We start from the raw sequence: 11,863 nt of genomic DNA on the forward strand, positions 1-11,863 counted from the left end.
TGTGGTTTGAGTGTCAATGAATTACTCAAACACAGATTGATTAAATAGTATATCTACAATATTTATTTACTTTGTCAACTGGTTTTTGACTGATCAAACAAATATATGTTGTAAAACATGCACAACTTACATTTACAACAGAAAAAAACTGCAGAATGTGTTCTGTACATTGTTTTGAATTATAAGGCACATTTGTATTCATAAATTGTTTGAAAAAGCACTCTTTTTCTGTAGTAACATGAAGTTTTCAGATGATAAATAGCTGCCACCTAAAGGTTGTCTTAGATCATAGTTACATCCAAATCAATTGTTTGTTTGACAAAAGTATGATTGATTTTAGTGGTTTTTATCATTGTCATTAAAATATAATACCCTCAGGGGCTCAGTTCTCATTCGGTGAGTATGGGCTTGGTGAACCTAGATTTCCTGAACTGGGAACTGTGAAGCACTGCCATTCCTGTCACCATGAGTTCTGAGTATGATTCAGTGACCACCATATGATGTGGCAGAGGAACCTTGTGTGTCACAGGGAATGGGGATCTTAGCTTTAGCACCCAGATCCTGAGGATGGAATAAACCTCTATTTTTTTTAATAATAATATTTAAAAAAATACCTCTCAATCTCAAGGTGTGCTGCTAGCTGATGAGACGTACGGCTGTTGAGGTGGAACAGTTGTATGAGGCTTACTCAGGCACATGGATCTCCGTCTGAATGGACCCTTATTTTGATAGCTGCTCGTGGGACTGAGATGGAATCCTCGAAATCTTCTTCTCCTCCCAGTGGGAAAGGTGTACTGCCTGGGAGTACTCACACCCATTCTTCAAAAAGAATGAGGGAGGCTAGTCTTCCTGATAATCATTTTGTCGTTAGTAAAGTGGCTCAAGGAGTCATGAATCAGAATGGCTTTGTAGTGATCAAGAGGAAGGAGGAGATGTTTGAAAAAGTGTCCCCCTTCTATATCCATAAAGGGTTAGAAGGGCTTGCTAGTACCCTAAAGTATATTAAGTGAGTGTGAAATGGTGCCTTGCTGGTCAAGACTAACCAGGCAAAGCAGATGGCACTACTTAGGAAGTCACAAAAATTGGGTGAGTATGACATCACTGTTGAGTTGCATAACTCCCTTAACTCCGGCAAAGGTGGTCACCTGCCGTGATATTATATAAATCGACATTGCCGAACTCAAACAAGAATAGGCATCACAGGGGATAGTAGACATGGAGCAAAGGACACACAAGAACAATGAAGAAATTGATAAGACTGCCACCTTCATTGTGACTCCTACACTACCTGAACACATCATGGCAGATTTCCTCTGACTTAGGGTTAGCCCTATGTACCTAACCTTATGTGGTGCTTGAAATGCCAGTGTTTTGGTCATACAGTGTTGAGTTGCAGAGGCAAAGCAACGTGGGGGAAGTGTGGAAAGCCAGCCCATGAAGCTGGGACTGACTGTCCATCTCCAGCAGTCTGCATTAACTGCTCTGGGAGCCACCCAGTCTGGAGCCAAGATGGCCCTGTTTTTGCAGAGGAAATAAAAGTAACCAAGCAGATCTCCTAAGCAGAAGCCAAAAAGGAATACGAGATGATCAAACCCCTTGACTCTTCAACACAGATGACATCCGGCATAACATTATCCACCACCAGCAGTTGTACTTGTACCTGCATGTACCAAAGCAAAGTTAAAGACATAGTGATTGAGGCAGCTATGATGGAAGAGACCAGTAATGCTTTCGCAGTGAGCATCCCAAAGGCATCCCAAAAGTGCAGTGCCTCTCAACACCCACTTTCTTCAAGGAAAAGTGGCTCTCACCTCCTAGTTTCCCCCTCATTCCTGCTGGGAAAGGGAGCAGGGAAAGGATCTCAGCATTCAGGTCGACAGCTGTCCCAGACACCATCAGACATCATGGATTTTTATGCCTCATTACCAGACTCAGTCAGCCCCTCCACCCCACCTCCCTCTACAAGTGCTTTATGACATCATTGCAAGGACAGGGGCAAATCAAGACCATGTTGGTGAATTGGCTCCCTTACTCCAATGGAGTTTAAATGGATGTAGGATCTGGAGGAACTGAGACTCCTTGTACGGGGCAGACCCTTTTGCCTGTGTATTAAAGAGACTCGTTTTAAATAGAATGACACACCTGTATTTGGAGGCTATCATCTTCACAGAAAAGGCGATCTTACTGGTGACAGGGTGAAACGTCGGGTTGCAGTGTTCATCAAGAACACTTTTCACTCCTCACCTGTTTCCTTAACCACAATACTAAAAGCGGTTCCCGTTTGAATAGTGGCCCATGTTGTCATCATGGTGTGCTCTATGTACCTACCAACCCGTGAGCCTCTTGACAGTGGGATCCTCTTTCATCTTCTTCATGAACTGTCCCTTCCCTTTCTCCTTTTAGGGGACTTCAATGCACGCGGTGCACTATGGGGCTCTAACACTACTTGCTCCAAGTATCTGATACGCACAATAGATGTCATAATGATGAACATGGGTCAAGTTACAAATTTTAGCACTACTACTGGTTCCTCTCCAACCACAGACCTCACCTTCTGCTTGCCTGCCATTGCACACACTACTCAGAGGGCAGTGAACAATGAGCTTCATGATAGTGACCACTACCCTATCTGGATCCATCTGCTGCTGATGGAGCAGATCTCAAAAGGAAGCCACCGAAATGGTTGTTCAGAAAGGCTAACTGGATGCTTTGCAGGCAGCTAGCAGTTTTCAAGCAGTGTGATGGCATCCAGACTGCGTGGATTGCATTACAGCTGTGATTCACTGTGCTGCTGATACATCCATCCCAAGTCAATGGAAATGCCTAGGAGGTGACCTGTCCCTTGGTGGAATGATGAGTATCTTTCTGAAATCGGGCATAGGAGGGTGGCTATGCACAAATTGAATCGATGCCCTACAGATGAGAATCTTGCAAACTTTCGGATGGTGTGTGCAAAGGCGAGGCAAGTAATTTGGGAAAGAAAGCAGAGGTTTTGGCAAGAGTTCCTGAATTCCATCAATAGGTCCACATCCACAAGTAAAGTATGGGAAGCTTTCAGGAGAATCTCAAGGTGCAACTCTCGACCAGGGGTCTCTTGTAACATTGCTGACAGACATATCTCAGACAATGGCTGATTCTAGCCAGGATCCTACTTCCCGTCGATATTGAGACACACAGGAGAAGGCTGATTTTGATTTCCGTTCCACCAACATAGAGGAATACAACCAGCCTTTCTCTCTGTGGGAGCTGTATGCTGCATTGTCAGTAGCATGTGATACAGCCCTGCAAAACCACCTGATAACCTACAGCTTGTTGAAACAGTTGGATGATGGATGAATTTCCCAACTCACGGGAAGGATGTATTTCAATCCCAATTTTAAAACCAGTGAAGGATTGGATAGACCCCAGTAGTTATCATACTATTAGCCTGACAAGCTGTGTAGGAAACACACTGGAGTGTATGGTCAATCAGCACCTTGTGTGTGTTCTCAAAACCAGGTCCCTACTCAGTCACTCTCAGTGTGGGTTCAAGAGATATCAATCCACACTCGATAATCTTACCCTGCTCAAAGCAGCAATTCAAGTGTTCCTTCGTAAGGAACACCATATCAGTGTTTTCTTCAATTGGAAAAGGTCTACAATACTACCTGGAGGCGTAATATTGTATTGCAACTGTATCAGTGGGGGTTCTGTAGATGCCTACCCACCCTCATACAATCCTTTCTCTCAGACAGATACTTTAGATACAAGGTTGGGAATGTTCTGTCTGACCATGTTAAGCAGAAGAGGGGTATCCCTTAAGGGAGTGCTTTCAGTGTCACAGCAAAGGAAAAAAAATTAAGTGTTATGTAATATTTTGTGTAATGTAATATCTTCTATAGACACCTTTTATTAACCTGACAAGTTCCACATCATTATGAAGTGTCGTATTCATGATCTATGGAACAAGTACTAATCTAATCTAATCTCTAATCTTCGCCTTTGCAATAAACAGTATTACATCCACAGTGCAACATCCTGTACTATGTTCCTTGTTTGTGGATGACTTCTCCTTTTTCTGTGCATCCTCCTGCCTTGCAAGGGCTACTCGGCAATTGCGAATGACGATCAGGCAGTTGGATGAGTGATCTTACACTACAGGTATTTACATTCTCTTTGGAGAAAACAGTTTGTGTTGATTTCAATTGTTTCTGCTGTCTGTTTAATTTATCTGTATTAAAACTGGAGGACACCATTCTCACTTTTAAGGAAAAGGTGAAGTATCTGGGCCTTGCTTTTGATGATAAGTTAACATGGGTGCCACACCTTAAAGAATTGAAACTTAGATGTCTCAAGGCCTTAAGCATCCTTAAATGTGTCAGTTATAGATCTTGGGGAGCTGACAGGGCACATCTGCTCCAGGCCTTTGTGCAACCCTGGCTTGAATATGGATGCCAGATTTGTGGGCCAGCAAAGCCTCCATACCTCAAAATGCTGGATGTAGTCCACCACAAGGGTATTAGGCTGTCAACAGGGGCCTAATGCATGACCGCTGTTGTTAGCTTGTGTGTGGAGGCTGGTGAACCTCCGATGCCTATTCAATGTATCCTTCTTGTGGTATGCCAAGCATATAGGGCATTGTCCATTCCTACACGGCCAGCATCCAGCTACATTGTACAGCCGCTACTGGAATGGCCATTCAATCATCGGCCACAAGCAACAAAGCTATTTGGGATCAGTGCAAAGGAAATCCTTGAGTTATTACAGGTGAGGGGCATTAATGTCTAAAGGCAGGGGTGGAGTAGGGCATCCCTCTGGCTACTACTAAGGCTATCCCCCTCCTCCTCCTGCTCGCTGTTCACTCCTCCTTATAACGGATCTTTTACGTTGGGATAAATTTATTTAATTTTTGTTAGATGTTTTCGTTAAATAGCTGAATAAATTGTAATTAGGAATAATTTAAGTAAGCAGAGTAGAGAAGATAAAGTCAAAGAGATGTTCATTGGGCGGACATTGTCGTAATGTAACGTCATTGCGTTGTTCAGTTGTTAAAACAAGTCGTTTGTGTTTCGTTCTGCTGTTCGGTCGTGCGTGTATCTGAAAGGAGTTAATTCGGGGACTATAATAAACTTTCACATAATAGTTATGATTCGATGTTCAGACAAAAGGGGTTAATGTCAGTGCTAATTTGAATTGCGGGCGACAGGATTAGTTTTGACACATATGTGAAAATGGACGTAACGAAAGTTGTTCGCATATCATCCTTGAACGTGACTTTTTGTTTAATTAATGATTGCGGGCTCATTAAAAGCTATTATCTCATGTTTAGGATCAATCCCTCTTTCCTCCTAGATAGTGATCATTCATTAACATTTACGTCATAAGAAAAAGGATTATTAATAAAAGTGATGTTAAATGACAATTACGTGTTATTCCGTTAGTGTGGAACCGACATAATATCTCTGAAATGACATTGATATATAATTTGTGTTAAATACTGAACTGAGATAGGAAGTAAATTGAAATTAGTGAACATTTGATACTGAGACTATAGAAGCAGAAGCGCTTAAGGTTTCTCTTCTCTAAAATGGCAAAATAGGTACGAACTTTCACTCAACAGTCGACATTATGTATTGCAAGAACATTAGCATTTCATACTTATTTTGATGACGCGCAGTTAAACAAAGGAACGTTGGGCACCATCTATAACTGCCCACATTGTGTTGTGCTGACTCCACTGTAGCTTGAATGGATTTTTAAGTTTGTTTTAGATGCCCGACTTCTAATTTCACCACACAAGTCTCCAGGGTTGAGCAGTTCTTGCCCGATGACGACACACAATACAGTTTGTTAAAGCGGAATTCACCGTTATTAATCATGTTTTTAGATTTAATTTTATTACTCATACAGAGACTCAACGTTGGGATTTTATTACGGGATTTTCTGAAGCTCATCATGTTGGGGTTGCCTTACGATTCTTGCGGGGGGCTGAAACTTGGTTTTCCATTTTATTTGACAGTTTTCTATAGATTTTCACAATTTTCATCAGTATATCTTTAATGCAAGGACCCTTATGAACTTGCTGTTTTGTACTTTCCACCACAAATCATCATCATCAATGTCATCATTAATATAATAGTAAGCCATATAAGGAATAGGGAGATTGCTACTCACCATTAAGATGACCTGTTGAGTTGCAGACAGGCACAACAAAAAGACTGATACACATGCAGCTATCAGCCAGAGCCGTCCTCAGCAAATAAAACTTACACACACTCACTCAAGGAAGCGCACCTCAGGCATCCTCAGCCTCACCACTGGCAGCTTGAACCAGAATGCAAATTTCACGTGAACAGCTAGCTGGAGTGGGGCGGGGAAGGGGAAGGGGTAGGGGTAGGGATAGCAGCGTACGGTATGGAGTTGGGGGGGGGGGGGGGACGGAAGAGCACTGCCTGGCAGGGCAGGGCATGCAGGGACTAGAGACTGCCAGGCACAGCATCAGGGCATGGGGTGTGGGTGCATAAAAAAAAGGGGGAGGGGAGGGGAAAAAGAGCAGAGCAGAGAAGGAAAGGAGTGGAAAAGCAGGGAAGTGGAAAGGACAGACAGGTAAATTGGGAGAGAGTGGCAGACAAAGAGGATGAGGGAATGTGAGATAGGAGGAGGTGATAGGATGAAGGGGGTGTAAACTGTTGAATGAGGGGTGTGGGGGCAGTAGGTTACAATAGGTTGAGGCCAGCATAATATCGGGAGCGGAGAATGTATTGTAAGGATAACTCCTATCTGTGTAGTTCAGAAAATCTGGTGTTGGAGGGGAGGGTCCAGATGGCCTGGATTGTCATCAAGGATGTTATGTTCTGCAGCATGTTTTGCCACAGAGTGGTCTACTGTGCTTTTGGCCACAGTTTGGCGGTTGATGTTCATTGTGGAGGACAGCTGGTTAGTAGTTGTACCAATATAAAAAGCTGTGCAGTGGTTGCAGCACGACTGCGACACAACGTGGCTCCCTTCTCAGGTGGCCCGTCCTTTGTTGGGGTAAGGTAAGTCTGTGACAGGACTGCAATAGGAAGTGCTTGGTGTGTGGATTGGACAAGTCTTGCACCTAGGTCTTCTACAGGGATATAGTCCCTGAGGCAAGGGATTGGGATTGGAAGTGGCATAGTGATTGAGTAGGATGTTGTGGAGGCCTGGTGGGCGACAGAACACCATTTCTGAAGGGATGGGAAGGATCTTGGGTAGGATGTCCCTCATGTCAGGCCATGATGAGAATAATCAGAGCCCTGACAAAGGATGTGGTTTAGTTGTTCCATTCTGCAGTGGTACTGAGTGACGAAGAGAGCACTCTTCTGTAGTTGACTCCTCCTAGATGGCTCAGGTTGTGAAGCAGCCATTGATATCAAGCATGTTGTGCTCTTGGGTGAGACAACTGCAAAAGAATGCTCTCATCATCACCCAGTACCATCCTGGACTGGAACAACTGCACCACATCCTTTGTCAGGGCTTTGATTACCTCTCATAATGCCCCGAAATGAGGGACATCGTACCAAAGATCCTTCCCACCCCTCATAAAGTGGTGTTCCATTACCAACCCAACCTCCAAAATGCCTTAGTCCATCCCTATGCCATTCCCAATCCAATCTCTTTCCACAGGCATCATATCTCTGTGGAAGACCTAGGTTCAAGACCTGCTCAATCTACCCATCGAGTACTTCCTATGCCAGTCCTGTCACAGGCTTACTCACCCCAACAAAGGCCGGGCCACCTGTGAAAGCAGCCATGTTATGCACCAGCTCCGCTGCAACTACTGCAAAGCTTTTTATATTGGAATGACTACCAACCAGTTGTCCCATCAGGATGAAGGGGCAGTGCCAAACTGTGGTCAAAAGCAAAGTAGATCACCCTGCGACAAACATGCTGCAGACACAGCATGCTTGATTTCAATGGCTGCATCACAACCCAAGCCATCTGGATCCTACCCTCCACCACCAGGTTCCCTGAACTACACAGAAGGGAGTTATCCTTACGAGACATTCACTGCTGCTGAAATTACCCTGGCCTCAGCCTACAGTAACCTACTGCCCCACACCTCACCCAATAGTTTCTGCCCTTTGTCCTATCATCTCCTCCCCTCTCACATTCCCTCATCCCCTTTGTGTGCCGCTCTCTGCCAATGTACTTGTCCATTCTCCTCTTGCGCTCTCCTCCTCTTGCGCTCTCCTCCTCTTGCGCTCTCCTCCTGTTGCACTCTCCTCCTCTTGCGCTCTCCTCCTCTTGCGCTCTCCTCCTCTTGCGCTCTCCTCCTCTTGCGCTCTCCTCCTCTTGCGCTCTCCTCCTCTTGCGCTCTCCTCCTCTTGCGCTCTCCTCCTCCTGCGCTCTCCTCCTCCTGCGCTCTCCTCCTCCTGCGCTCTCCTCCTCCTGCGCTCTCCTCCTCCTGCGCTCTCCTCCTCCTGCGCTCTCCTCCTCCTGCGCTCTCCTCCTCCTGCGCTCTCCTCCTCCTGCGCTCTCCTCCTCTTGCGCTCTCCTCCTCTTGCGCTCTCCTCCTCTTGCGCTCTCCTCCTCTTGCGCTCTCCTCCTCTTGCGCTCTCCGCCTCCTGCGCTCTCCGCCTCCTGCGCTCTCCTCGTCTACATCTACATTTACATCTACATTTATACTCCGCAAGCCACCCAACGGTGTGTGGCGGAGGGCACTTTACGTGCCACTGTCATTATCTCCCTTTCCTGTTCCAGTCGCGTATGGTTCGCGGGAAGAACGACTGTCTGAAAGCCTCTGTGCGCGCTCTAATCTCTCTAATTTTACATTCGTGATCTCCTCGTCCTGTGCTCTCCTCCTCATGCGCTCTCCCCCCCCCCCCTTGTGCTCTCCTTCACCTTGCGCTCTCCTTCACCTTGTGCTCTCCTTCCCCTTGTGCTCTCCTTCCCCTTGTGCTCTCCTTCCCCTTGTGCTCTCCTTCCTCTTGCACTCCCTTCCTCTTCCACCCTTCTCCTTATTTGCCCTCCTCCATTTTTGCTCCCCCCTTTTCCTCCCCTCCCCCAAACCCCACCTCCTGACACTGTGCCTGGCAGTCTCTAGTCCTTGCACGCCGTGCCAGACAGCACTCTTCTCTTCCTCCACCCATATCCTACTATCCCTCTCCCTTCAACATCCCACTCCAGATTGCTATTCACATGACACTCACATTTCACCAAAGCTGCCGGTGGTGGCAGCCAAGTGTGCGTAAGGTGTACTTACTAGTGTGAATATGTGTGTTGCGCTTGTGTACAATTCGAGGGTCATCTTTAGGGCGAGTAGCAATCTATCCTATTCCTTATATTGTTGTTATTCTAACTTGGTGTTTCCATTATAATAGCAATCAGTTATGCCTGTCCAGCTTTCATAGATATAATAATCATACCCATAATATGAAATTTCGCTTTCTGCCACAATTGTCTTAATTTTGTGCTTTATTCTCATAACCTATCATTTTTAAAGGAAGCTTATGAGCAGATTACAAATGCAGTAGTCCATCATCTAATCCATTGTGTGCTCTCTGATTTTTTTGTTCAGCTTAATACAACTTTCATGTCTGGCAAAGGTGAAGCTAGACATGATGAAAACTTTTTTGAACTGTGTTATAAATCCCATATTTAACTGTAGGTTCTCGTATAACTGGTTGGATAAGTCAGTTCACGTCATCAGATCATCAAAATACAACAGTGCCACACTGCCTCAAGAAGGCTTGCCTAGTGAATATTGTGCAACTCATGCCAGCCTTCAAGTTCATATAGAGTCCTCATGTTATGTCGTTAAGATTGGAAATAAAGTAGCAGATGTAAGTGTGACTAATAATTAAGAATAGTGCAATGCTCACACTAGCTATTGGATTTGAAGTTGGAAGTATGTGAAAATAGTTGTTGAAGCAAGTAATATTGCCTAGCTTGCTGTGAGATTTGGTGCATTTTATCTTAGTATTATGTGTTTAAATAAATCAATGAACTGAAATGTATGTGATTTTGTGCAGGATCCCGTCCGCTGGTACACCACATCCTTGGGAATTGCAGATTATGTTCTGATGGTTGCTTCACCACCTCCTCCAGGGATTCCTGATAAATTTGGCTGTCTACATCCGGCGTTCAACCTGGAACATGGAGCAGGGGAATCATTAGTTGATCCGGACCTTTTGTCGATGCAGTTACTAGCACCTTGTCTAGCTAGACGACGACCTCGCGTTGTAGTTTGCCTACCTCCTGGCACTACTGTCCAGCATTTGCCACCAGAAATCCGCACTTTTCGTACCTACTGCTTGCCCACAAAACTGGAACCCATGCTGCGAGCACTGCGCGGTGTTGGTACAGTTCTTCCATGCTTGCCACCACCTCCTGGAGCAGAACGTAATAGAGCAGAAGCCCACACTCGAGTGTGGGCTGCCATGAAGGCAGCAGAGCGAGATCTGAGGGAACGGCCACCCGCACCAGGGTCCCTCTCTCCCTGGGAACGACCATGTCCAGAGCATTCAAATTTATCTAAATTGGAAATTCCAGTAAAACAAAAATCTCCACTTCAGATGGAAATTAGCCTTGAGAAATCCACTGGTGAGCTTCCTGGACAAAGGCAGATTGTCACTAATAAGGCGTTTCCTGGATGCATTGATGAACTTAACCTACTGAAGTCTGATGATGAGGAAAAGGAGCCAGATGAGCAACAAGAAGTGCAGGAAGAGGATATGCAGGATCTTTTACATGATTTTGTCCTCTGATTTAAATGTGCCATTTTTTTTGCCATTGTTTATTCTCTTGTAGGATAGTAGTATCTCCCTTGTCCCACTCTTCCCCTGGCACAAAATTTCCTTCATCAATAGTTTATTTTATCACTTGGCAACAGATGACTTTTTCCGCTTATGTTTCATAGCTCCAAACATTTTGTCATATACCCTTTGGACAGGGTGACGGATATCAATATGGTACTTAGTATAACAAAAAAGAAAGGATTTCACTACATAAGAAGGAATAATTTAAAGAGCTTCACTGCCAGTGTAGTAAATGCTTCTATACCTAGATCAGGATAGCAGTGTTTGACAGTAATTTGCTACCTGGACAGATGCCATAGCAATAACCAATCAGAGAATGAGGTATATCACATCATGTACTCGTTCCACTATAATCATATTGCGCAGGTGCCATCAATTACAGATTATGATTGTGGCTGATAACATAAATGTAAGATTTGTTTCTACTGTGAACTTCTTTTTTTCTGTGTAGGAATTTAATTTAATACAACTGATGCATTCAACTACCAGCAAGAGCATGCAGAAAAGTGCTGAGTCACTTACAGTCCTGCAAAGCGGGTTCAATACTGTTCATTAATGGGAGCTGTGTTAACATACACAGTTCAGAACCACACAGTGGCTGCTACAGCTATGATATTTTATGCACAAGTCATCGTGAACTGACAATATCTGCCCAAATATCACTCTGTTGTGCTCGACTGCCAGATCACATTGGCATTCTGATCCAGATATAGAATCTCATGTAAATCAGAACACCACAATGCACACTAAGTTTGATAGTAGGTATTTTCTTCATGTCACCAAGAAATAATTGTAACTGATTAGCTGTGGGGAATCTGCCTTTGTACTGATACATTGAACTGTTTCCTCTGATGTTGATTTTAAGTACCACAGTCATTGTCATCCACAGAAATTTTCCTGGGGGGGGGGGGGGGCTGGGTGCTTACAAGACTGTAAAATTGTCATTTTTTAATATAGACGAGTTGGTCAATTGCAGGACATATCCTGCCACAGGAATTAATTTTTGGAGGTGACACCAAAAAAAAAAAAAAAAAAAAAACTAACTATATCCTAGAGAACTGGTGGTTATTCACTCAATATATGAATAAAACACCTATACTCCT

General features: G+C 44.4%; 1 protein-coding gene across 1 annotated transcript in view; it reads left to right on the top strand.

The window, feature by feature from the left end:
* LOC126162708 (uncharacterized) overlaps window positions 1–11,662 on the top strand; it is a 157,316-nt gene extending 145,654 nt beyond the window's left edge. Inside the window, exon 8 of the mRNA XM_049919367.1 lies at window positions 9,975–11,662. Coding sequence (XP_049775324.1) covers window positions 9,975–10,709 — 735 coding nt within the window. The 3' untranslated portion in view covers window positions 10,710–11,662. The remainder of the gene's footprint in view (window positions 1–9,974) is intronic.
* The last annotated feature ends 201 nt before the right edge of the window (window positions 11,663–11,863 follow it).

This window comes from Schistocerca cancellata, chromosome 2, assembly GCF_023864275.1.
Source record: "Schistocerca cancellata isolate TAMUIC-IGC-003103 chromosome 2, iqSchCanc2.1, whole genome shotgun sequence".
Lineage (NCBI taxonomy): Eukaryota > Metazoa > Arthropoda > Insecta > Orthoptera > Acrididae > Schistocerca > Schistocerca cancellata.